The following is a 24607-nucleotide window of genomic DNA, read 5'->3' as shown; positions in this document are numbered from 1 at the left end:
AACGTATGCTGCTGGTGCTCATGCAAGGTGCTGTAACAGCTGTACGATACGTGAATGCCATCCTCCGACAGATAGTGCAACCATAACGGCAGCATATTGGTGAGGCATTCGTCTTCATGGGTGACAATTCACGCCCCCATTGTGCACATATTGTGAATGACTTCCTTCAGGATAACAACATCACTCTATTAGAGTGGCCAGCATGTTCTCTAGACATGGATCCTATCCAACATGCCTGTGATAGATTGAAAAGGGTTGTTTATGGATGGCGTGACCCACCAGTGACTCTGAGGGATCTATGCCGAATTACCATTGAGGAGTGGGACAATCTGGGCCAACAGTGTCTTGATGAACTTGTGGATTGTATGCTATGACAAAACAGACATGCATCGATGCAAGAGGATGTGCTTCTGGATATTAGAGGTAAGGGTGTGTACAGCAATCTGGACCACTGCCTCTGAAGGTATTGCTGTACGGTGGTACAACATGCAATAAAAAGGGCAGAAATGATGTTTATGTTGATCTCTACTCCAATTCTCTGTACAGGTTCCGGAACTCTCAGAACTGAGGTGATGAAAAACTTTTTTTGGTGTGTATATTTTGTTATCCATCCTTCATTCCATAGGCAAATGTGGCATACGAAGCCAAAATTTTTATCTAGTGAGTCTATGACTATGGGGAGACTGCAGGAAGAAATTTTTGAAAAAGAACTCCAAACATATTCCTAGTGATAACACATCAGTTGAATAGAAAATTGGTGGGTAAGAGTTGTCAGGGTAACTTGTACCTGCTTTGTGCAATACTTGGCAATGTTTTATATAAAAGATATATGTTAAACTAAGTACTCACATTATTGATTATGGCAATTACATCAGCACTCTTGAGATATTGTAGTTGATGAGTAGCTAAGATTCGTGTTTTTGTCTTAAGATAACCATCAATGCACTCCTGAAATAATTGTTTTCCAACATGGGTATCTACAGCTGACAGTGGGTCATCCAGCAAATAAACATCAGCATCTCGGTATACAGCTCTGAAAATGAGAAAAAATCCTCTACATTTTCTGTAAATTTCACAAGTTGATACTTACTAAGAAGTAAGAGGAAGACAAGACTCTGATAGCCTGGAGGAGTAATGTAGCAATAATAACTGAAACATAATTGGGTTTTGAACATCTATTGTGGTTCTGACAGGTACCCCCACAAGTCACCCAAATGAGTGCAAACCGCTAGGTGCCAAATTGAATCCACAATCAAATCACGTCAGGCCTCGTGTATAATATGCTTCATAACCACATCATTACCCATCATGAACATGTGTTTTAAGTTACGTACCATGAATAAGCCAAGGCAGTTAGTTAATGCTACTGACTTCATGTTCAGGAGAAGCAGGATTTAGGTTATTTTTCTTATTTAAACTTTACATGGTTGGCCTGATCACTTCAAATGAATGTTTATATGGCTCTTCCAAAAAGACTGCCACTCACTTTCCTGGGCACACTCACAACTGAGCTTCCTATCTACCCCCGATGACCTCGTTCATTTCTTTACACCATCAACTGACTCCGTGTTTTAGGACCTTAAATGATCAAGCACAGGAAACCGAATCAAGTGCATATTTGGCTAACACACAAATATTCATCATGCTCATCTGCATTATTATTTTCAAACTCTGTACATCAATTTCACATCTTTATTTATCAAAAGACATTATCACTGTACACCTCAACAAGTACCTGTCTGATCCACACATGAAAAACTCACTATGGTATATGACTGTACATCTGATCATATTCCTGTAAGTGCTGTTGTGGTGACATTTGGTAGTGTGTAGATGCTAAGTAAAATATGCAACATACAGAGACAAATGTTAGTAACACATACATATAATCTTGAATTCCCCAGAAAATTAAGTGTTCTGACCTGAGGGAGGGGAAATAAGGAAGACATGCTAACATTTCTGTACACATCTCAAAAACTTATGAAATCTATCCACTTTCTAAGCAAAGTGGAAACACTACACAAGTAAATTATCAATGCTTTGATGTCTTTTGGGAAGTTAGTACTGGAAATTTTTGCTTGCCTGGAAGTATGGATGGTTTTCATTAGTTGATCTGAGTCAAAGATGTATTTGCCAATAAGGTTCTCTGTAATTACAAATACAGAATACAGCATATTTGAGGACGTTTAAATGAGTCATGATTCTGTTCTAAGTCCCCTTTGCCTCACAGTCAATTGTGTTACCATGAAAAATTCACTTGCATCATCACATTTTCTTCATGCAGAGAGCTATGGCAGCATGTGGTGACCTACAGAATAAAATTTTTTACCAAAGAAAATCATTAAATAGCTGTATCTTTTGAGAAGTTATTTTATTTAGACAAGAACTAGTTTTGGCATTTCAATAATCTCATCTTCAGTCACGTATAGACATTCAGATGTATCAAACAATGGAAAATCCTGGAAGAAATGTAACAATATTATAAAAAGGATAGTTGCTACTTACCTTATAGCGGAGATGCTGAGTCATAGATAGGCACAACAAAAAGAGTGTCACAAAATAAGCTTTTGGTCAACAAAGCCTTTGTCAAAAATAGATAAAACACACACACACACACACACACACATATGCAAATGCAGTTCACACACACATGACCACAGTCTTTGGCAGCTGGAGATGACTGTGTCTATTGTCTACTTTTAGCAAAGGCCTCGTTGAACAAAAGCTTATTTTGTGACTTTCAATGTGCCTGTCTGCGACTCAGCATCTCAGCTATACAGTCAGATGTATTGATACTTGCATATTGGAACTATCAATATCTGGATGTCCGCCCCTGCTAGCTGAGTGGTCAGTGTGACAGAATATCAATCCTAAGGGCCTGGGTTCGATTCTTGGCTGGGTTGGAGATTTTCTCCACTCAGGGACTGGGTGTTGTGTTGTCATTGTCCTAATCATCATAATTTCATCCCCATTGACGCGCAAGTCGCTGAAGTGGCATCAGATCGAAAGACTTGCACCCGGCGAGTGGTCTACCCGACGGGAGACCCTAGTCGCATGACATTTACATTTACATTTTAATATCTGGATTCCATGAATTCATTTTGGGAGTGTCTACTTCAATGACTTGACAACAACTGAGCACACCTACAGTCTGAGGACTGCAGGTGTGCTCAGTCATCAAAGTAAAAAATCCAAAAGTGAATTAACAGAATCCAGATATTGACGGCACCAGTATGCAATTATTGATCCATCTGATTGTCTGTACATGGAGTGAATAGGGGCCTAAAGATAACAGTCTTGAGATCTTGGAACTGGTTGTCATTTAAATAAAATAACTTTACAAAATATATGGCTGTCTGACTATTTTCCTTGGTAAATATTTAAGCAGATGCTGTCCCACTTCCACAATGGATCAAGGGACACTGAATAAAAAGTCATAAAACATTTTGAACAAGAAAAAATCTTACATAAATATCTTCCTCTTTGTATTTCTATGACTATTAGTTATAAGAATAGCATCACATGACTAAATAACGATGTGACACTAAATAGTGAAGTCCATTTGTTGTTGTTGTTGTTGTTGTTGTGGTCTTCAGTCCTGAGACTGGTTTGATGCAGCTCTCCATGCTACTCTATCCTGTGCAAGCTTCTTCATCTCCCAGTACCTACTGCAACCTACATCCTTCTGAATCTGCTTAGTGTATTCATCTCTTGGTCTCCCTCTACCATTTTTACCCTCCACGCTGCCCTCCAATACTAAATTGGTGATCCCTTGATGCCTCAGAACATGTCCTACCAACCGATCCCGTCTTCTGGTCAAGTTGTGCCACAAACTTCTCTTCTCCCCAATCCTATTCAATACTTCCTCATTAGTTATGTGATCTACCCATCCACTCTTCAGCATTCTTCTGTAGCACCACATTTCTATTCTCTTCTTGTCCAAACTATTTATCGTCCATGGTTCAAATGGTTCAAATGGCTCTGAGCACTATGGGACTTAACATCTGAGGTCATCAGTCCCCTAGAACTTAGAACTACTTAAACCTAACTAACCTAAGGACATCACACACATCCATGCCCTAGGCAGGATTCGAACCTGCGACCGTAGCAGTCGCTCGGTTCCGGACTGCGTGCCTAGAACCGCTAGACCACCGCGGCCGGCTATCGTCCATGTTTCACTTCCATACATGGCTACATTCCATACAAATACTTTCAGAAATGACTTCCTGGCACTTAAATCTATACTCGATGTTAACAAATTTCTCTTCTTCAGAAACGCTTTCCTTGCCATTGCCAGTCTACATTTTATATCCTCTCTACTTCGACCATCATCAGTTATTTTGCTACCCAAATAGCAAAACTCCTTTAATACTCTAAGTGTCTCATTTTCTAATCTAATTCCCTCAGCATCACCCGACTTAATTCGACTACATTCCATTATCCTCGTTTTGCTTTTGTTGATGTTCATCTTATATCCTGCTTTCAAAACACTGTCCATTCCATTCAACTGCTCTTCCAAGTCCTTTGCTGTCTCTGACAGAGTTACAATGTCATCGGCGAACCTCAAAGTTTTTATTTCTTCTCCACGGATTTTAATACCTACTCCGAATTTTTCTTTTGTTTCCTTTACTGCTTGCTCAATATACAGATTGAACAACATTGGGGAGAGGCTACAACCCTGTCTTACTCCCTTCTCAACCACTGCTTCCCTTTCATGTCCCTCGACTCTTATAACTGCCATCTGGTTTCTGTACAAATTGTAAATAGCCTTTCGCTCCCTGTATTTTACCCCTGCCACCTTTAGAATTTGAAAGAGAGTATTCCAGTCAACATTGTCAAAAGCTTTATCTAAGTCTACAAATGTTAGAAACGTAGGTTTGCCTTTCCTTAATCTTTCTTCTAAGATAAGTCGTAACGTCAGTATTGCCTCACGTGTTCCAGTATTTCTACGGAATCCAAACTGATCTTCCCCGAGGTCGGCTTCTGCTAGTTTTTCCATTTGTCTGTAAAGAATTCGTGTTAGTACTTTGCAGCTGTGGCTTATTAAACTGATGGTTCGGTAATTTTCACCTCTGTCAACACCTGCTTTCTTTGGGATTGGAATTATTATATTCTTCTTGAAGTCTGAGGGTATTTCGCCGGTTTCATACATATTGCTCACCAGATGGTAGAGTTTTGTCATGACTGGCTCTCCCAAGGCCATCAGTAGTTCCAATGGAATGTTGTCTACTCCGGGGGCCTTGTTTCGACTCAGGTCTTTCAGTGCTCTGTCAAACTCTTCACGCAGTATCGTATCTCCCATTTCATCTTCATCTACATCCTCTTCCATTTCCATAACATTGTCCTCAAGTACATCGCCCTTGTATAGACCCTGTATATACTCCTTCCACCTTTCTGCTTTCCCTTCTTTGCTTAGAACTGGGTTTCCATCTGAGCTCTTGATATTCATACAAGTCGTTCTCTTATCTCCAAAGGTCTCTTTAATTTTCCTGTAGGCAGTATCTATCTTACCCCTAGTGAGATAATCCTCTACATCCTTACATTTGTCCTCTAGCCATGCCTGCTTAGCCTTTTTGCACTTCCTGTCGATCTCATTTTTGAGACGTTTGTGTTCCTATTTGCCTGCTTCATTTACTGCATTTTTATTTTTTCTCCTTTCATCAATTAAATTCAATATTTCTTCTGTTACCCAAGGATTTCTACTAGCCCTCGTCTTTTTACCTATTTGATCCTCTGCTGCCTTCACTACTTCATCCCTCAAAGCTACCCATTCTTCTTCTACTGTATTTCTTTCCCCCATTCCTGTCAATTGTTCCCTTATGCTCTCCCTGAAACTCTGTACAACCTCTGGTTTAGTCAGTTTATCCAGGTCCCATCTCCTTAAATTCCCACATTTTTGCAGTTACTTCAGTTTTAATCTACAGGTCATAACCAATAGATTGTGGTCAGATTCCACATCTGCCCCTGGAAATGTCTTACAATTTAAAACCTGGTTCCTAAATCTCTGTCTTACCATTATATAATCTATCTGATACCTTTTAGTGTCTCCAGAGTTCTTCCATGTATACAACCTTCTTTCATGATTCTTAAACCAAGTGTTAGCTATGATTATGTTGTGCTCTGTGCAAAATTCTACCAGGCGGCTTCCTCTTTCATTTTTTAGACCCAATCCATATTCACCTACTATGTTTCCTTCTCTCCCTTTTCCTACACTCGAATTCCTGTCACCCATGACTATTAAATTTTCGTCTCCCTTCACAATCTGAATAATTTCTTTTATTTCATCATACATTTCTTCAATTTCTTCGTCATCTGCAGAGCTAGTTGGCATATAAACTTGTACTACTGTAGTAGATGTGGGCTTCGTATCTATCTTGGCCTCAATAATGCGTTCACTATGCTGTTTGTAGTAACTTACCCGTATTCCTATTTTCCTATTCATTATTAAACCTACTCCTGCATTACCCCTATTTTATTTTGTGTTTATAACCCTGTAGTCACCTGACCAGAAGTCTTGTTCCTCCTGCCACCGAACTTCACTAATTCCCACTACATCTAACTTCAACCTATCCATTTCCCTTTTTAAATTTTCTAACCTACCTGCCCGATTAAAGGATCTGACATTCCACGCTCCGATCCACAGAACGCCAGTTTTCTTTCTCCTGATAACGACATCCTCCTGAGTAGTCCCCGCCCGGAAATCTGAATGGGGGACTATTTTACCTCCAGAATATTTTACCCAAGGGGACGCCATCATCATTTAATCATACAGTAAAGCTGCATGCCCTCGGGAAAAATTACGGCTGTAGTTTCCCCTTGCTTTCAGCTGTTCGCAGTACCAGCACAGCAAGGCCATTTTGGTTATTGTTACAAGGCCAGATCAGTCAATCATCCAGACTGTTGCCCTTGCAACTACTGAAAAGGCTGTTGCCCCTCTTCAGGAACCACACGTTTGTCCGGCCTCTCAACAGATACTCCTCCGTTGTGGTTGCACCTTTGCACCTACGGTACGGCTATCTGTATCACTGAGGCACGCAAGCCTCCCCACCAACGGCAAGGTCCATGGTTCATGGGGGGATGTCCTTTTGTACAAAAAGAAAAAAAAACACAAATATCTGAGAAAATCTTTAATGTTAGAACTGGAGTTCAAATCATTTTCACTGTACCTGTTATAAACATCAGAACTGGTTATTTACTGTTACATAGACCACGCTCATTGTGTCTGATTAAGATGGGGAACATTTCAGGTGGTTTACAAAAGAACACCTCATCATGCCAACAAACATATGGTCCTGCCGATTACCTACAAGAATGATTTGCATTTTTAATTATGTTAGCTCAATTCTACGAATTAATATGTCTCACGGTTTCCTTACTCATCATTACCATCAAATGTTTGGGATCACAAAAAAACTGACATGGCAAGGAGTCTGTGAACTATTTATTCAAGAATTTCACCATGAAAAACTGCACTCTCAAACACAAACTTGCAGCTGCAGCAAAACTCAAAATAAAAATAAAGCTACTTAAGTTAATGAAAGTTAATTCAAAACATTTACAGCTTATGTTTCTCAGCTTAAATACATTAAGTATTTAGTAGGTTTCATGAAGAGAATGAGTAGTTTTATTCTTCAAATAAACGTTTTGATTTATAAAATGGCTATTCATAAATTAACCTATGACTGGCTATTAAAAGTAAACAATTGGTTGTAGCTTGATGTGCCTTACCTGGCAAGATTGATCCTAGCTCTTTGTCCTCCACTAAGTGAAACACCTCTTTCTCCAACTATAGTCTTGTCTCCAAAAGGAAAGAGTTCAAAGTCTCTCTGTAAAGCACAGACTTTCACAACCTGCTGATACTTTTTGTGATCATATGGTTGTCCAAACAAAATGTTCTGTCGTACTGAACCAACAAACAGCCAAGGTTCTTGTGATGCATAAGAGACAACTTTATCAACCGAAATAGAGCCAGAACTCAGTGGTAGTTCATGGAGAATTGCATGAAGCAGTGAGCTCTGAAATCATAATGCAGATATAGGATAAATAAACCAAATAAATACATTTAGTCTGATGTGGAAGGTACATTATAAACCCATTTATTTTCTTCTGAAACAAATGCTTAGAATATATTTTCTGGCTTTTTACATTTATTTTCAAAAATTCAGTATATATGAATGTAATTTATACATTTGAAAGCCAAGAAGAGTATTGATTGTAATAGACAAACTATTGCTTGTGTGTGGAATATATAACTTCCTTGTTCGATGCAAAATTACCAGTGAATTCAGTTTCAGTACTTTTTTTGCATTTAATGGCCGTAATGCCAATTCAGTCTACAATTAATTTCATTCTAAAAATAATCTCTGCAATCTGGATAAGACATTGCTCTGCAACATCCTTTCTTCCAGGACTGCTAATCCTGCATGATGTTCAGGAGAACTTCTGTGAAGTTTGGAAAGAGGGAGATAGGTGTTAATTGAAGTGTAGTTGTGAGGTTGGCTTTTGAGTCATGTCTGGATAGCTCCAGTGGTGAGGATGAAAGGCAAGGTTCCAAGTTCAAGCACCCATCTGTCATATAGTTTCAGTCTGCTAGGATATTTCAAAACAGTGAACACTCCACTGCAGAGTGAAAGATTCATTCTAGAGGCAAGAGAGTTCTTTTTCACGTTCACTTTTACACAAATTCACTGAGATACATTTGGGCCATTATTTCTTAAGTAAGCATAGACTGAAATGTCAGGTGGGCTGTTTACTGTTGTTCATGTAAATTAGATTCACAAAATCAGATGACTGCTGAACATTCAAATAAACAATGTCTGCCACTTTCAGAATTACAGTCTTTTCCCTCCTCTTGCATGTTTGCTATTTTTTCTTGGACCAGACAACATCCATCCACATATTTATTTTATAGGTAGGGAAGTATAGATTAAAATTAAGTAATGATATTCATAGGATACATGGAACAACATAAGTTAGATACAGAAAAGTGTTGTAATGTGATTTATTGACTTTTTCTATGGATTGTTCAAATGCACAAAAAAACATTACATATAGTATTAAATCCTATCCAGTACATAGTCCAGTAAAATGGGCCGTGGGTGCACTACACATCAGATGCTGCTACCCAGGTAGCTGACTGTGTGTGGGCTGCAAAAAAAGGGTATTTTAGACAGGACAACACTCCATCCAGTCCAGATAATGAAAGTTGTAGGACACACTGAAGCGTTAGTGTAAGATCCACAGAAATACCTCCCACAGATGAGTTGATTAAAATCCTAATGATCAGCTGCTCAAGCATTGATGATTAGTCCCAAACTTTGAAGCAGTACTAAAAAGGTGTGGAACTCATATAATATAAGGTGCAGAGAGCTGGTTATAACTGGAAATTGGCAGCAGCAGGGTCTTTGGAGGAAATATTAGTGTATATCAAAAGAATAGAGAAATGGAAAATGCAGTGGTTGTACTAGTCCCAATAGACAAGGAACTCAAATCAGATGAATAGCTGTGTGTGTGGTTCTTTTGCCAAGACTCAGTATCAAGGGAAGTCAGCTACCAGACTTACTCACATGTCACCAAACCTGTTAGAGAAAACCATCATTCACCAGTACATATGTTACACAGTAGCAAAATGCATAAATGGTTTGTGGTATGTTGTGACCATTTTTAATGAACTCAAACACTGATATCAAACTTGAACACTGTATTTAGGTTTATACTATTTTATGCATTTTTGTCTTATACCATTCTCAAAAGGCCCTACAAAAGAAATATATGAAAGAGTACAGTGCAAAAACATTGGTACAGTTAAATTAAATGTACACTGCAAAATGGGAGAAGTAAGCACTAACTGAAAATACCTTTAATAAAATATAGAAAACGCACATAAAAAATAAAAATGAAAACTAATTTAAGAGAAGTAGAACTCACCACACTATCTACAACAAATTCTGAGCTAAAACAAAACTGAAACTGTCAAACATGGATACAAAGTGTCTTGTCTGCATTCATTTCATGTCTGTTTAATACAGTTATTGCACATTTCTATCATATAATTCCATTATATTTTCATAAGGTTTGCTTTCTTTAATTTGTTCTTGGAAAATCTATACTCATTGCTACAAGAAATTATTGGAATTCAATAGCTGTCGACTCATTATGGTATTTCTTTACTTAACATTCATTTACAGTAATTTTGTGTTTACTTGTTAATTTATACTAAACAAATGTGTTCTTTGTGTAACTTTTTATTTATCTTTACCCATTACACAAGCTCAGTATAGCTACCATACAGTTTCATGTAGAAAATCCTTTAAGTATTCATATAAAAGCCATTATTTATTCATAAGATTTGTTTTCGAGAGAAGATACTTAAAAGTGTTTCAATTATTCTGTACACTTCATCTGTCTGGTGACAGATTTGTCATAATGCTCCAATATTTTTGAAAACACTTACGTGTAGCAACCATATTTGCACTGCTAGCTTGCTGTTAGACAATGGCCAGATTATTTATTACTTGATATGGATAACATTTTAGAAATATTAAAATAAAAAATAATTGACACCATCTTTTTGTGCAACCTCCCAGACATTTGGCATATTTCTGGTATGCATTATCTGTTGTATCCTACTTTTGAGTACTGTTTTCTCAGTTTATTGTGTATCACTGGTTCTATTGTAAGTGGAATATTGTTACACAAGACTTCTAGATTTTTAATTGTCTCTGCAAAACTGTTACCTATTAAGTATGCTTGATTTCATTTGGCATGTAACTTTGTAAATTTTGTTTTATCTTATGGTTGGAATAAAAATATAATGATTTTAATGTTTTTATATATGCATTTCCAGATAGTAAATTATGCACCTGCTGTAATTTATTATTTTACGAACAGCTAGATGTTGACTTATTTTAATTACTGTGATACCATCTTGCAGGTATAATTTTTGCCCATTCTCTTGCAGCACATGGGTATTTATTAAACAATACACTGGGTGATGTAATAGAATATTATTTCTCATTTAACACTACATCATATCAATATTTCAAAACGTAATTTTCAAAACACTGCATAGTATAGGTAACTGGACTCTTCTTCACCTAGTACTTTGATGTGTGCAATGAGTCAGTTTGTACTTAAATGCCATCAGGTAATGTAGAACAGATATGTTGCATCCACGTATAACAAATTTAGTTTTGTGTTACCTAAGAATGTGTTATAGACAGTTTGCTAATCCGTCCTTCCATCCTTCCTTTCTTCCATCCCTCTTTCATTCCTTCCTTTGTCCCTTTTCTATGATATGTCTTTTAGATAAGTGGTGGGTGTGAGAAGACATCTTGCATAACATTACTAAATGCATCTTTTTGAAACTGCCTACAACAGATAGTTTGGAAACACACCCACAGTGGAAATATGTTAAACCTAGTGGCAGAAATCACGCTGGTCTCTTTGAGGATATTGATACTGAAATAGGTATCAGTGATCATGAGGCAGTTGAAACAAGTATGATTATTAAAATACAAAGGGCAGATAACACAAATAACAATGTTAACATGTGCAGCTGTCAAGGTAAAGAGGCAGTTGCATCATATCTCAAAGAGGAACTTAAAATGTTTAGCACTGGGCAGGAGTATGTAGAAGAACTATGACTCAAGTTTAGAGGAATAACTGGCCAGGAAATAGTTTTTTGGTTTTGAAAGCAAAATTCAGAAATATAAAGTCAATCGGTAACCATTTAGAAAGAATTTAAAAGGTTGTCTGCCTAGAATCACCATGAACTACAAGCTCACTGGACAGCAAAGTGTCAGAGATCTGGGGAGAAGATGGTTTCTGGAAGAGGCTGTGCATCCTATTCCATGGACTTAAGATGATGGTGATGATGTTCCTACAATGACTGAAGGAAACTTTTAGTCATATTATTTTAGAGGTTAGGTAGCTGCAGCCAAAGCTGCACAGGGAAAATAAAATCTTCCGCACTGGCTGTTAAAATACTTTTATTAACTGTCACAAACAGTTTCACATCAGAGGAGGTGCCTCTTCAGGTGGTAATTTTTGTTACTTTTTTAAGCAGTCATGGTGGATTTACTTTGGCATGCCATGTCTGTTAGGAAAAAAAAAGAAAGCAAAATACTTATCACCTAAAGATGCATCTCCACTGATGAAAAACCGGTTGTAACTTCTTAATGAAAGGATTTTAACAAGTTTTACTCAGATATGAAATACATACATGTAATTTTTTTTTTTTAAAAAAAAAAGGTGAAAATATGTGAAAATAACTCTGGACCGAAACCACATTATGTTGACTATACTTCAAATACTATAGCAAACATAAACAATATGGAGAATGACTGAAGAAGATAAAGATACATCAAACTACAACACATTTATGTTATAATACTCCTATTAGGTACCCAAGATGCTGTCAGTCACTTATAAGTCATTATATTTTACATATTTAGATGAATTAAAGGGTCTATTGATTTATTTCAGAAATGGGATTTCCTCATAATTATTTATAGAAAGAAACCTACAAAAAGCTATGATTTAAAGCACACTTAATTAGGTATGAACTTGGTCAGTACCTTCCCTGCTCCAACTGGCCCAACAATTGCACATAACATTCCGGGCTTGACTCGTAAGTTAACATTTGTTAAAGTTTCTGATATAGACACAGGACTCCACTTGGCGCAAGCATCAGTTATTATGACTCCAGTTTTCTTTGATTGCTCTTTCTCTTTTTCAGTGTCTCCATTACAGATGCTAGGACACGTCAGTTTTGGTATATGTTCTTCTTGCATTAAGAAAATCTGTAACATAAAAGTGTGTAATTAAACCACAGAAAGCAAGTTAAATGTTGCACTTAAAAGTGTTGTGTTTTGTAATTGTGTATATGGCACTGTATTGTTTTGTAAACATGAATATTGCACACTATTTATAATAGTAACTTTCTCTCTTCTCAGTGAGAGAAGTGCATTATCTCCTCTATACTATCTGTTCATCGTTGACAACTTACAGCTCCGGTCTCTACCTCATATCCAATGTAATAAACTAATATTACTGAACATGATTAATAGTGTGCTTCTGGATGTTCTTATGAGTAGTTGTTTCCATTTGATGCATAATCATGAAATGAAATAAAATGAGACCAGTATTGGGGTGCAGATGCCAAGTATATGGCACAACATAATTAAGGAGTCTATTAAATAAGTCAAAAATATAATAAACAGGGATAGTAGTTTCAGTATGAGTAATGCTTGGAATCCAGCACTCAATTTATTAAAATCTTGTCGGCAATCACATCCACCAGAGTTGGGAAATGCTGAGAGAATTTGTGTTTCACAGAATATAAGTACAAGCTCAAAAAAACAAAAGAGTATCAAAGGATGTTGTGGGTGCCAAGAATCAAATTTGGCTATAAATAATGGTGTGAGACCAACAATAGTTCAGCATCTGATTGTAGTCAAGGGAGCAAATACACCCAACAGAAAAACTTGCAGCCCCTGAAGAAGGTGGTTGGGTCAGTTGTTGAAATATTGTGCATAAAATGGAAACAACACCTTCGAATCAGACTCTTAATCAATTGCACTGAGAAAACCTGAGAGATCATGTACTTGCACATGTATTTTCATGCATTTTCAGAGAGAGAATGTAATTATTACCAGTACTTACAAGCCTTAAGGTCTTCCATTCTTCAGAGTAATAATGTTACATGATTCATAATTTGATGTAAAAATTTCAGCAAGGTGACAATTCACAGCACATAGGTGGATTGCATGGGCATTTTCTTCTCAATATCTAATAGAGCTAGATATTAAACTAAATCATCTGATAGAGCTGGATATTGTACTTTAGTTACCGTAAAGAAGACATGTTAAATTACAGCCAGGCAAAATTAAAAGACACTTACCTAAAGCTTTCAGCCACAGCCTTCATCAGAAAAAAAAAAAGAAACACACACCATTCATACACGCAAGCAGGTACTTCTCATGTGCACCTGGCTACCAACGCCAGCATCTTGGACCAGAATGCAACTATCTTGTGGGATGCAAGCAGCAATCTGGAGGGGGCAGGGAGGGGGAAGGGATAGTAATTTACAGACAGGAGAGAGACAAACACTGTCTGGTGGAGTGTGCAGGGACTAGAATGCCAACAGTGGGGCAGTGATGTGGGGAAAGAAGGAGCAACAAAGGAGAAGATCAGGGAAAGATGGGTGGGTGTGTTGGCAGAGGTTGGTAAACAAAGAGGGTGGGAGACTTTCTCTGGATGCCGCCCTCCTTTCACAATGACATACATCTTTCCAACCTTTCCAGGTTCCGCAAATTCCTGGCCCTCACAACCTGGTAAAACACATCTCCCTGACACAGGCATCTGAGAATCACCTCTGCTCCCTCTGCAAGATGCTATTACTGTGTAATCCCTACTCCATACATCTCTGAAACTGAATCATTTGCCCTCCAGCACCTGGGGGAGCATTCCAGACACCAACTCCTTAAGTTATCCAACCTGCTGTCATCCTACCGCCATCTTGGTGCATCACTGTCTGACCCCTATCCTACGACTCACTGTGTTCCTCCCTGTCCACCCCTCACATCACCTAAATTCCTGCTTAGCAGATCTTTTCAACTTAGCCGACCTTTTCAAGTTGCCACATCCACCAAAACTCCCAACCGACTCACCACCAAATCTAGAGACAAAATATCTGTGTGTCACTGTTCTTAACTTTCCACGAAAACCCTCAGCTCCACAGAAGCTTCAGTCCTATCCAAAGGCCTCATCTTTAGCCCTTGACCCAAACTTAACCATGCTGGACTGTCGAAGGTGTACTCTCCTTCTCCCAATGCTTGCAATTGAAGCATTTCTTTGCCATCAATCCCACCAACCGAAACCATCCTAATTCCAACACCTAACCCTGCCTTTTCCAGTTCACACCCCCATCCAACCATGAACCTCTCCCTTTCCATGTAACCACCTGCTGGTCACCTTCCAAGAATTCCTAACCTCAAACTTAGCCCCACCATCTTTGCCCAGTTCCCTATAGTGGCTACCTGGCAGAAGGCCTCCACTAGTTATCTGACTCCTCCAGCTATAAACTCTGACAGACAGATCCCGTACCAGAAGTCCAACACAACCTCCAAACACAAGCCTTAGTCCATTCCCAGAATGTCTGCTCTGAATCCACTTCCCTCCTCACTCTTATGACACCCCACACACCCATCTTCTACATGCTCACCAAAATCCACAAACCCAACAATTCTGTGTGTCCCATTGCGGCTGATTATCATGCTCCCCCCCCCCCTCCCCCCCCCCCCCCCCCACCGAAAGAGTTTCAGCACTCACTGACCAAAACCTCCAACCAATTGTCCATAATCTAGCCTCTCACAATGATGAAGACACAAACCACTTCCTTCAACTCTCCACCATTCTCACCCCTTCACCTCCTGGATCCCTACTTGTCACTGTTGATGCCACCTTCCTATCCAATGTTATTCAGACTCCAAACCCACAACCTCATTCCTCATACACTGTAATAACTTTATCCTAAACCAGAACTAGTTCTCCTTTGAAGGGAAGGCATGTGAACAAATCTGCAGCAACACAACCATGGACACCTGCATGACATCCTCCTATGCCAACATGTTTATGGACCATCTAAATGGGACCTTCCTAGTTCCTCAAAATGCCAAACCCCTGGTCTGGTTCAGGTTCACTGATGATATCTTCATGATCTGGATGCAGGTCCAAGACACCCTATCTTCATTCCTTCATAGCCTCGCCACCTGTTCTCCCATCCACTTCAGATTGTCCTCCTCAACACAGCAATCCACCTTCCTGGATGTGGACTGCCTCCTCTCTAATGGCTCCATATGCACATCTGTACCGGAGGTGTGTACTGAGCCTGTGCTGACCACCAGGGGCTGTATCCTCGACTGTCAGACAAGCCTCGACTTGTGCATTCCTGTCAGCCATTCGGTTTCACTAGGGCCCGCTGGAGCGTGCGGTGCCCTGCCCAAATCCGCGTCCACTCGGGTGCCCGTGCAGCTCAGCTGCTCATCAAGTTGCGTGCCTGCCAGGCATCACACTGTTACAGCTGCAAAACTGAATAACTGTGGCCCATTTTCAAGCAGTATTTAGTGACATAGTACTTTGCCTCCAGTCTTATATTAAAATAACTGATGTTTGTAACATCAGCAGCAAGATGGTTACTCAAATCTACTTCATTGCTTCTAATTATTAAATCAGCTTATTGTTAAGTGCATGCGAGAAATCTCTGTACCTTACGATGCAGTGAAATTAATTAATTTTATTAATTTATTTTTATTGACTAACTCAGGTGTAAGATGATTGTATCAAGTGGTTATATCACAGCAGGAATTTTCTCATACTTCACGATGTTTATCTTTTTCTCACCAGACACACCTTTCCCAGGCGAAGTCTGGCTTCTGATTGTAGCTTATTTCACAGAAATTTTGTTAAAAAACCACCAGTTGAAATTTATTACTTCACGCACCAAACACAAATCTGTGTAATTTACAAGATTGAATGAACCATTCAATAAAAGCCTTGCAGTTGGGGAAATCTGTCTAAATTCCATTCAGACTGAGTGTTTTGATACACTTCATGATTTCCTAGTAGAAATTCATCATACTTCATATAAAAATGTCAAGTATAAAATTAAGGAAAATTTTACAGGATTTGGAAAAATTTCAAACATTATTTCCCTACTCTATCTAGTAATAATAACTGGGTTCACAATTACTTGGGAAATACAATAATTTTGGCATCCACATGTAGTGTAAATTGAAATGAGCAGCTGCTGGAAACTTCCAGCAAGTAAGTTACAGAAAATAAAGCTTTATCACCAATAAGTTTCTGGGGTGATTCCAATGCTATCAAATAAAGTGGTAACAAGTTTATTACCTGTCTTGTTGACATATTAGTGTGAAAAGGCTTTTGCTTCAAAACATATATAAACAATAAATCTGGAAACAAATCACAGTGACAATAATTTGAAACTATCTGTACCTACTGTGGTTCCCGATTTCAAAGTTATGTCACACGCATATCAGACAGATCCTCCTCAATGAATTCTGAGGAGAAGTTGAGCCAGTCAGTTCCATAACAAAAACATTTATATTAACAGAAATGTGTGAAATACTTCAGTATTGCTTACTAGACCTAGTCATTGTGCAAAAGCTTCATCAGCCCTTTTGATTTGGTACAGATGAAATGTAAAGTGTTAAAAAAGCTTTATAGCTATTAAACCATTTGCTTTGAATTCAATTACTTCCGTGTTACAATAAGTACTTTCTTTGCGTTACATTCATTATTTTACAGTGTACATTATTTTCTTTATTACGATCAAGAACATCCTGTCCTAGCTCATCAAACCTCTCAAAGGAGTGCAGATAATTCAGAAAGCAATATTGCATTCCTTACATGTGTGGCCAGTCAATCCCACCTTTCCAGCACTGCCTGTTTCCCAGTTGCACCGAGCCCTCTTTGACACCTGGGCTCACCCGGGCACCCAACAAGCCATGGGCTTCAATAGTGCAATGTGACTCTGTGGGCCTTGATGGAGCATTACGGCTCATCCATTCCATTGCTGGTACAATGGAGCTCGACTACTCGTGGTGCGGCAAACAGGATGGAAGGGTTGGCCTTCACACTAAAAAGTCCCTCCCATGGAGCTTGGCTATCTGGGGACAGGTATTTACAGTTACAAGAACTCCCTTGCTCATCATGCTGAGGGCCTCACCAAGGCCTTCACAGACAGGCACTAGCTCCCAGACCTAGTCCACAAACAGATCTCCTATGCCATTTCCTCTCACACCCCTAATCCTCTGACAAGCCCCAAAACCAGCCACTAAAGAGTGTCCCGTTCATCACCCAGTACCACCCTGGACTGGAACAACTGAACCACATCCTTCCGGAAGACTTTGATGACCTATCATCAAGCCCTGAAATGATGGACATCCTAGGTGAGATACTTCCCACCCATCCTAAAGAGGTGTTCGATCACCAATCTCCGCAACATCCTAATCCATCCTTATGCCACTCCCAATCCCAACCCCTTGCCACAAAGATCATATCCCTGTGGAAGACCCAGGTGCAAGACCTACCTAATCCACCCACCGAGCACTTCCTATTCCAGTTCAGTCACAAGGTTTATCCCACTTTATTAGGGGCCACACCACCAGTGAAAGCAGCCTTGTCATTTACCACCTCTTTTGCAATCATTGCACAGTTTTTTTTATATTGATATGACTACCAAACAGTTGCACACCAGGATGAACGGCCACCTCCAAACTGTGGCCAAGAGCGAAGTAGACCACCCTGTCACACAACATGCAGATGAACGTAACATGCTCTATTCCAATGGCTGCTTCATTACACAAGGCATCTGGACCCTCCCCTCCACCACCAGCTTTTCTGAACTGTGCAGATGGGAGTCATCCTTACAACACATTATCCAGTCGTGTAATTATCCCAGCTTCAACATATGGTAACGTACTGTCCCCATGGCCTCCACCCAACAGTGCCTCCCCCTCTGTCCTATCGTGTACTCCCCATTCTCGTTTCCCACCTACTGTGTTTGCCTCCCTCTGCCAATACATCTTTTCCTGCTCCACTCCTTTTCTGCTCCTTTTTTCCCCACCCCTCTGTCCCACAACCTCCTTAAGCTGCACCTGTTGGCATTCTACTCCCTGCACACTCTGCCAGACAGCATTCATTTCTCTCCCAACCCACACGCTACCATCCCTTACCCTTTCCCCCTTCCAGACTGCTGCTAGCATCCCACGTGATAGTTACACTCCAGCCCAAGATCCTGTAGTTGGTGGTCATGTGTGCTTGAGGTGTGCCTGCTTGTGTGTGCTAATGGTGTGCGTTTCTCTTTTGCTGATGAGGGCTGTGGGTGAAAACTGTAGGTAAGTTTCTTTTAATTGCCCCTGTCTGCAACTTAACATGTCCTCTTTACAGTAAGTAGCAATCTATCTTTTCCTACTTCAGTGTCAGTGATTCAGGAAAAATTCTAAAGAAAAAGTTATTTAAGTTGTTTGTAAAAAAATTGAAACCCTGTTTTAGTAGATTTTTCTTTAAAATCTTCAGCTGCCATATTCTATGACAGTTACTGTTGAAGATTTTTAATGTTTATATTGAACTAAAAAATCTTGTTATTGTTATGTGTCACAAGATAGTGTTAATTATTAAATGATGTGTGCAGCAAAGTTTGCATATACATGGAACATGTATACATACTCTGAAACACATTATTGACACTTTAAAAAATTATCTGCTCAAACTGATCTTTCAAAAGAAATTAAAATTAAATCCATAGTTTCATAATAAGTTACACTTGTCAGTTGTTTCTATTAGTTCAAAATACGTTAATGCTAAGTGAAGCATTTGCCACTTACTGAGTCAGTAACAGCCTATATAGGGCTTAGAGGTCCATGCATAAAAAAATGTCAGAACTCTAGCTTTCAGAAACAGTTACTCCTTTGTGGGAAAAAAGCAGCAACTAATAATTAGTGAGAGGTCAAAGAATGACAGACCAATGCTCGGTGGAAGGTGTGATGGATCAATGCCGAGTGGTCACATTGTCAGGTAGGATAATAGCCAGTAAAGTAATTTTAATGCACGATCTCCAATACCGACCAACAATAAATGAATAATATTTCCTTTAGGTGATAATGTTTTGGAATGTATATGTTTGATGTTGAACATAAACATAAGAAAAAGAAACTGGCACCATAGTAGATGTGGGAGATACACAGAAAAGCAGAATCCTTGGTGGTCTGAGAAGCTGGCCACAAGGAGGAGCTGCAGTAACCATCCACAGAAGCTAAAACTGTTGTTAAAAAGGGACTAGAACTGAACTTCTTTGGTTGTTTTTAAATGGTCCTATAATTATTCCTGGGTGATCACAGTTGGTAAAGATGTGAATTAACGATACTGAATGGGAAAATACTTGCATTTTTTACAGTCAGTCTGATCTGAAAGAAGATTCTGTTACCCAAGGGTAACAGACAAGGGCTAGTAAAAATACTTGGGTTACAGAAGAGATATTGAATTTAATTGATTAAAGGAGAAAATATAAAAATGCAGTGAATGAATCAGGCAAAGAGGAATAAAAAAATCTAGAAAATGAGATCAACAGGAAATGCAAGATGGCTAAGTAGGTATGGCTAGAGGAAAAATGTAAGGATGTAGAGGTGTATATCACTAGGGGTAACATAGATACTGCCTACAGGAAAATTAAAGAGACCTTTGGAGAAAAGAGAACCACTTGCATGAATATCAAGAGCTCAGATGGAAACCCAGTTCTAAGCAATGAAGGCAAAGCAGAAAAGTGGAAGGAGTATATAGAGGGTCTACACAACGGCAATGTACAAGGACAATATTATTGAAATGGAAAAGGATGTAGATAAAGATGAGATGGGAGATACAATACTGCATGAAGAATTTGACAGCAGTGAAAGACCTAAGTCGAAACAAGGCCCCGGGAGTAGACAACATTCCATTAGAACTACTGACAGCCCTGGGAGAGACCGTCCTGACAAAACGCTACCATCTGGTGAGCAAGATGTATGAGACAGGTGAAATACTGTCAGACTTCGACAAAAATATAATAATTCCAATCCCAAAGAAAACAGGTCTTTACAGGCGTGAAAATTACTGAACTATCAGTTCAATAAGTCATGGTTGCAAAATACTAACATGAATTCTTTACAGATGAATGGAAAAACTGGTAGAAGCTGGCCTTGGAGAAGATCAGTTTGGATTCTGTAGAAATGTTGGAACACATGAGGCACTACTGACATTATGACCTATCTTAAAAGATAGATTAAGGAAAGGTAAACCTACATTTTTAGCATTTGGAGACTTAGAGAAAGCTTTTGACAATGCTGACTGGAATACTCTCTTTCAAATTCTGAAGGTGGCAGGGGTCAAATACAGGGAGGGAAGGGCTATTTACAATTTGTACAGAAAGTAGATGTCAGTTATAAAGAGTCGAGGGGCATGAAAGGGAAGCAGTGGATGGGAAGGGACCAAGACAGGGATGTAGCCTATCCCTGATGTTATTCAATCTATATATTGAGCAAGTAGTAAAGAAAACGAAAGAAAAATTTGGAGTAGGAATTAAAATCCATGGAGAAGAAATAAAAACTTCGAGGTTTGCCGATGACATTGTAATTCTGTCAGAGACAATAAAGGACCTGGAGGAGCAGTTGAACGAAATGGACAGTGTCTTGAAAGAAGGATATAAGATGAACACCAACAAAAGCATAACGAGGAGGATGGAAAGTAGTCAAATTAAATCAAGTGATGCTGAGGGAATTAGATTTGGAAATGGGACACTTAAAGTAGTAGATGAGTTTTACTATTTGGGGAGCAAAATAACTGAGGATGGTCGAAGTAGAGAGGATATAAAATGTAGACTGGCAATGGCAAGGAAAGCGTTTCTGAAGAAGAGAAGTTTGTTAACATCGAGTATAGATTTCAACGTCACGAAGTCTTTCCTGAAAGTATTGGTATGGAGTGTAGCCATGTATGGAAGTCAAATGTGGACGATAAATAGTTTAGACAAGAAGAGAATAGAAGCTTTCGAAATGTGGTACTACAGAAGAATGCTGAAGATTAGATGGGTAGATTGCGTAACTAATGAGGAGGTACTGAATAGAATTGTGGAGAAGAGGAATTTGTGGCACAACTTGACAAGAAGAAGGGATAGGTTGGTAGGACATGTTTTGAGGCATCAAGGGATCACCAATTTAGTATTAGAGGGCAGGGTGGAGGCTAAAAATTGTAGAAGGAGACCAAAAGATGAATACACTAAGCAGATTCAGAAGGATGTAGGTTGCAGTAGGTACTTGGAGATAAAGAAGCTAGCACAGGATAGAGTAGCATGGAGAGCTGTATCAAACCAGTCTCTGGACTAAAGAACCACAACAAAAACAACAAGGGTAAGACATTGTTGTGGGGTTCTTTTGTTCAGAGAAGATGAGTGATAAAAATCTAGTGTGTAAGAGATTATTCGTTTCTTGGTTAACACTGTCCTGATCTGGGAAATTCAAGGTAAAATTGTGGAAGAGTAAAATAACCACTCATATTAAATAGTTGACTGGATAATGGAAATTCTTTACGTAGAGGTTATTTGCAAAAATTTCTAACTTCTTATTGGCACAAAACTGAAAAATAATTATTGACAATATAATGTAAATGGAAAGATAAAAAATCTACTCACCAAGTGGTGGCAAGGGAACACACGCACAAAAGAGTTTAACTTGTACAAGCTTTTGGAGCCAGAGGCTACTTCTTCTGGCAGTAGTGTTGAAGGGGAAGCAAGAGGTGTGAAGGAAAAGGACGGAAGAGGTTTAGGGAAGGGGCACATATCAGAAAAGTCGCCGAGAAGCTATGAGAAAGAAAGACTGATTGTTGGGGATTGCACCAGATGAGATTTGAAAGATTTTCAAATCTCGTCCGGTGCAGTCCACAACTTCTTTCTTTACTTCTCATAAGCTCTATAAGAAGTATTATCTACCTCAGGTCCTTGTTTACAATAATTTTTATATATTCTGTACAGTCTGAGTATCTTCCCTAGTGAGAGCTAGCTCATCTGTATACCATTTTAGCTGTTTGTTTTTCTGTTTATGCTTAGGTCTACTTTTGATTAATGGTGAGCAGCAGTACCATAACTCTGTGAGTATTTTCAGGAAGTTGTTAAACACCATTTCACCAGCACCCTACCCAGGTTGTGTGTTGTATACAAAGTCCCAGTTAACATCAGATAACGTGTCAATAAATAAATTAATATATTCATCTTTCTGCCCTCTTATCCATGTGGCACTAGAATTGATTCTGACCAATGTGTTTGATTTAGGCAACTGATCACAGCAGAATGTTAAAATCAATGGTTCATGATCAGCTTGGGCTCCACTGGCAAGTCTGACATCATACATATCTCTAGAAAAATTTACCATAATATTATCTAAGCACGCATTATCCCGTGTTGGTGTGTAATTTGTACATTGTAAATTTAATGATCTTAAAATATTAAAAAATGTTCTAGTAACATGTTCATCACTGTTGGCCATTTCAATGTTGAAATCACCACAGATAATTAGTTTTGTTTTAAATTTTAGTATTTTCCTCGTAAGCAACTCAAATCTTTCGAAAAGTGTATTTGCATCTCCACCCAGTGATCTAAATAAGCTAACAATTAAAGTATTCTCTGCATTTAGTCTTATACAGCTAAATTCTGCATCTAGTTCTGCACAGTAAGAGCTAACATCTGTTTTGGTAAACATTATAGTATCTTTAACAGATATTAGAACACCTCCATTCTTTCTTTCACTTCTACACATAATGTCTCCAACAGCATACCCTTGAGAAACAAAATATTGTACCTGATCCTCTGTCAGCCAGTGTTCTGAGACTCAAACAACATCAACATTTTCAATACTGCAAAAATATTCTAATTGTAATACTTTGTTCCTAATGCAGCGAATGTTCGTTTGCATCACAGTAACAGATTTATGTTTATTGTTTATTGTCTGTGAACACTCTCTCATTCAAATGTTGCTTTTAGCACCTAATTCAAATACAGGAGGTTTATTACCCACCGATTCACTGACTTTTATACTGAAAAATGACGTACATTCCAGGTATTACTCAAACTGATACTTTCGTAGATTGTTTTATCCCGTGTGAGTTTTTCTTTAATTATTTTGCTGACACATTCCCACACAACTTTTTCCATTCATATTTTAGTTGGTGTCCATGTCTGGTGTGAAGGTTACGCTGCAGTTTACTTATTTCGACCACAGCACAATTTGTGTATTCAGAGCACAGTTTCTTTATTATAATATTTGTTCTTTGGATTTCTTTATTAATGCACAAACTATAGATTAGACTGTGTGTATGAGGCACTGCAGCAACAATTATATTCCTTGATTTATTTTTTTCTAGTAAGTTCTGAAGCACTTTTATGCAAACATCTGCTTCATTTTTCACAACATCATTTGATCCCATTATCCATATGACAAAGTCATTTTCTTGCATGGATTTTGTTTGAATTCAAGTGTCTAAAATGTGTTTAGTTCCCACTCCAGGTTTGACAACACTGGTCACTGCTATGTCTCGATTTATTTCTCGAAACATACTAGATATATTTGTGCCATGGTTGTCTGTTAGAAAAAGCACACTGTCTTTCTACCTGATATTCCCCGTTTATCATCATTTTTCTCAGAATGATTATTCATTTTCAGCGCATTGCCTTTTGCAAGGTCTGGATCATTTACATTGTCTTTAACACCATCACTGGACTGCAGAACGCTGTATTTGTTTTTATCCGTAAATGTAACAGCTGTTGCGAAGTTTGTTGTTATTTTTCCAGCTAAAGTCCTACCTTTGTGTCTCATTTCTTTCCATTCAGATGATTTGTACCTTTCATCAGTTACCACTTCACCTGATTTGTTCTTCAATTGTAGTTCCTGATTTTCATCCTTGAGTGTGGTGATTTCACTCCTTCAAATGTTGACTAAGAATTGTAGACCCAAAGCTCATTCTCTTAAATTTGTTGTTTCAACATTACAATTCTCACAAACTG

The 24607-nt window shown here is 38.6% G+C and overlaps 1 protein-coding gene across 4 annotated transcripts in view; it reads right to left on the bottom strand.

Moving 5' to 3' along the window:
- Nucleotides 1–24607, bottom strand: part of LOC124774888 (ATP-binding cassette sub-family C member 4-like) — a 365241-nt gene that overhangs the window by 105608 nt on the left and 235026 nt on the right. For all 4 annotated transcript variants that reach the window (XM_047249542.1, XM_047249543.1, XM_047249544.1 and 1 more), the window contains 3 exons: nucleotides 12579–12803; nucleotides 7729–8015; nucleotides 850–1033 (listed from right to left, as the gene is read on the bottom strand). In XM_047249542.1, coding sequence (XP_047105498.1) covers nucleotides 850–1033; nucleotides 7729–8015; nucleotides 12579–12803 — 696 coding nt within the window. The remainder of the gene's footprint in view (nucleotides 1–849; nucleotides 1034–7728; nucleotides 8016–12578; nucleotides 12804–24607) is intronic.

Source organism: Schistocerca piceifrons, chromosome 2 (assembly GCF_021461385.2).
Source record: "Schistocerca piceifrons isolate TAMUIC-IGC-003096 chromosome 2, iqSchPice1.1, whole genome shotgun sequence".
Classification (NCBI taxonomy): Eukaryota; Metazoa; Arthropoda; class Insecta; order Orthoptera; family Acrididae; genus Schistocerca; species Schistocerca piceifrons.
This window is presented reverse-complemented; position numbering and strand designations above follow the sequence as displayed.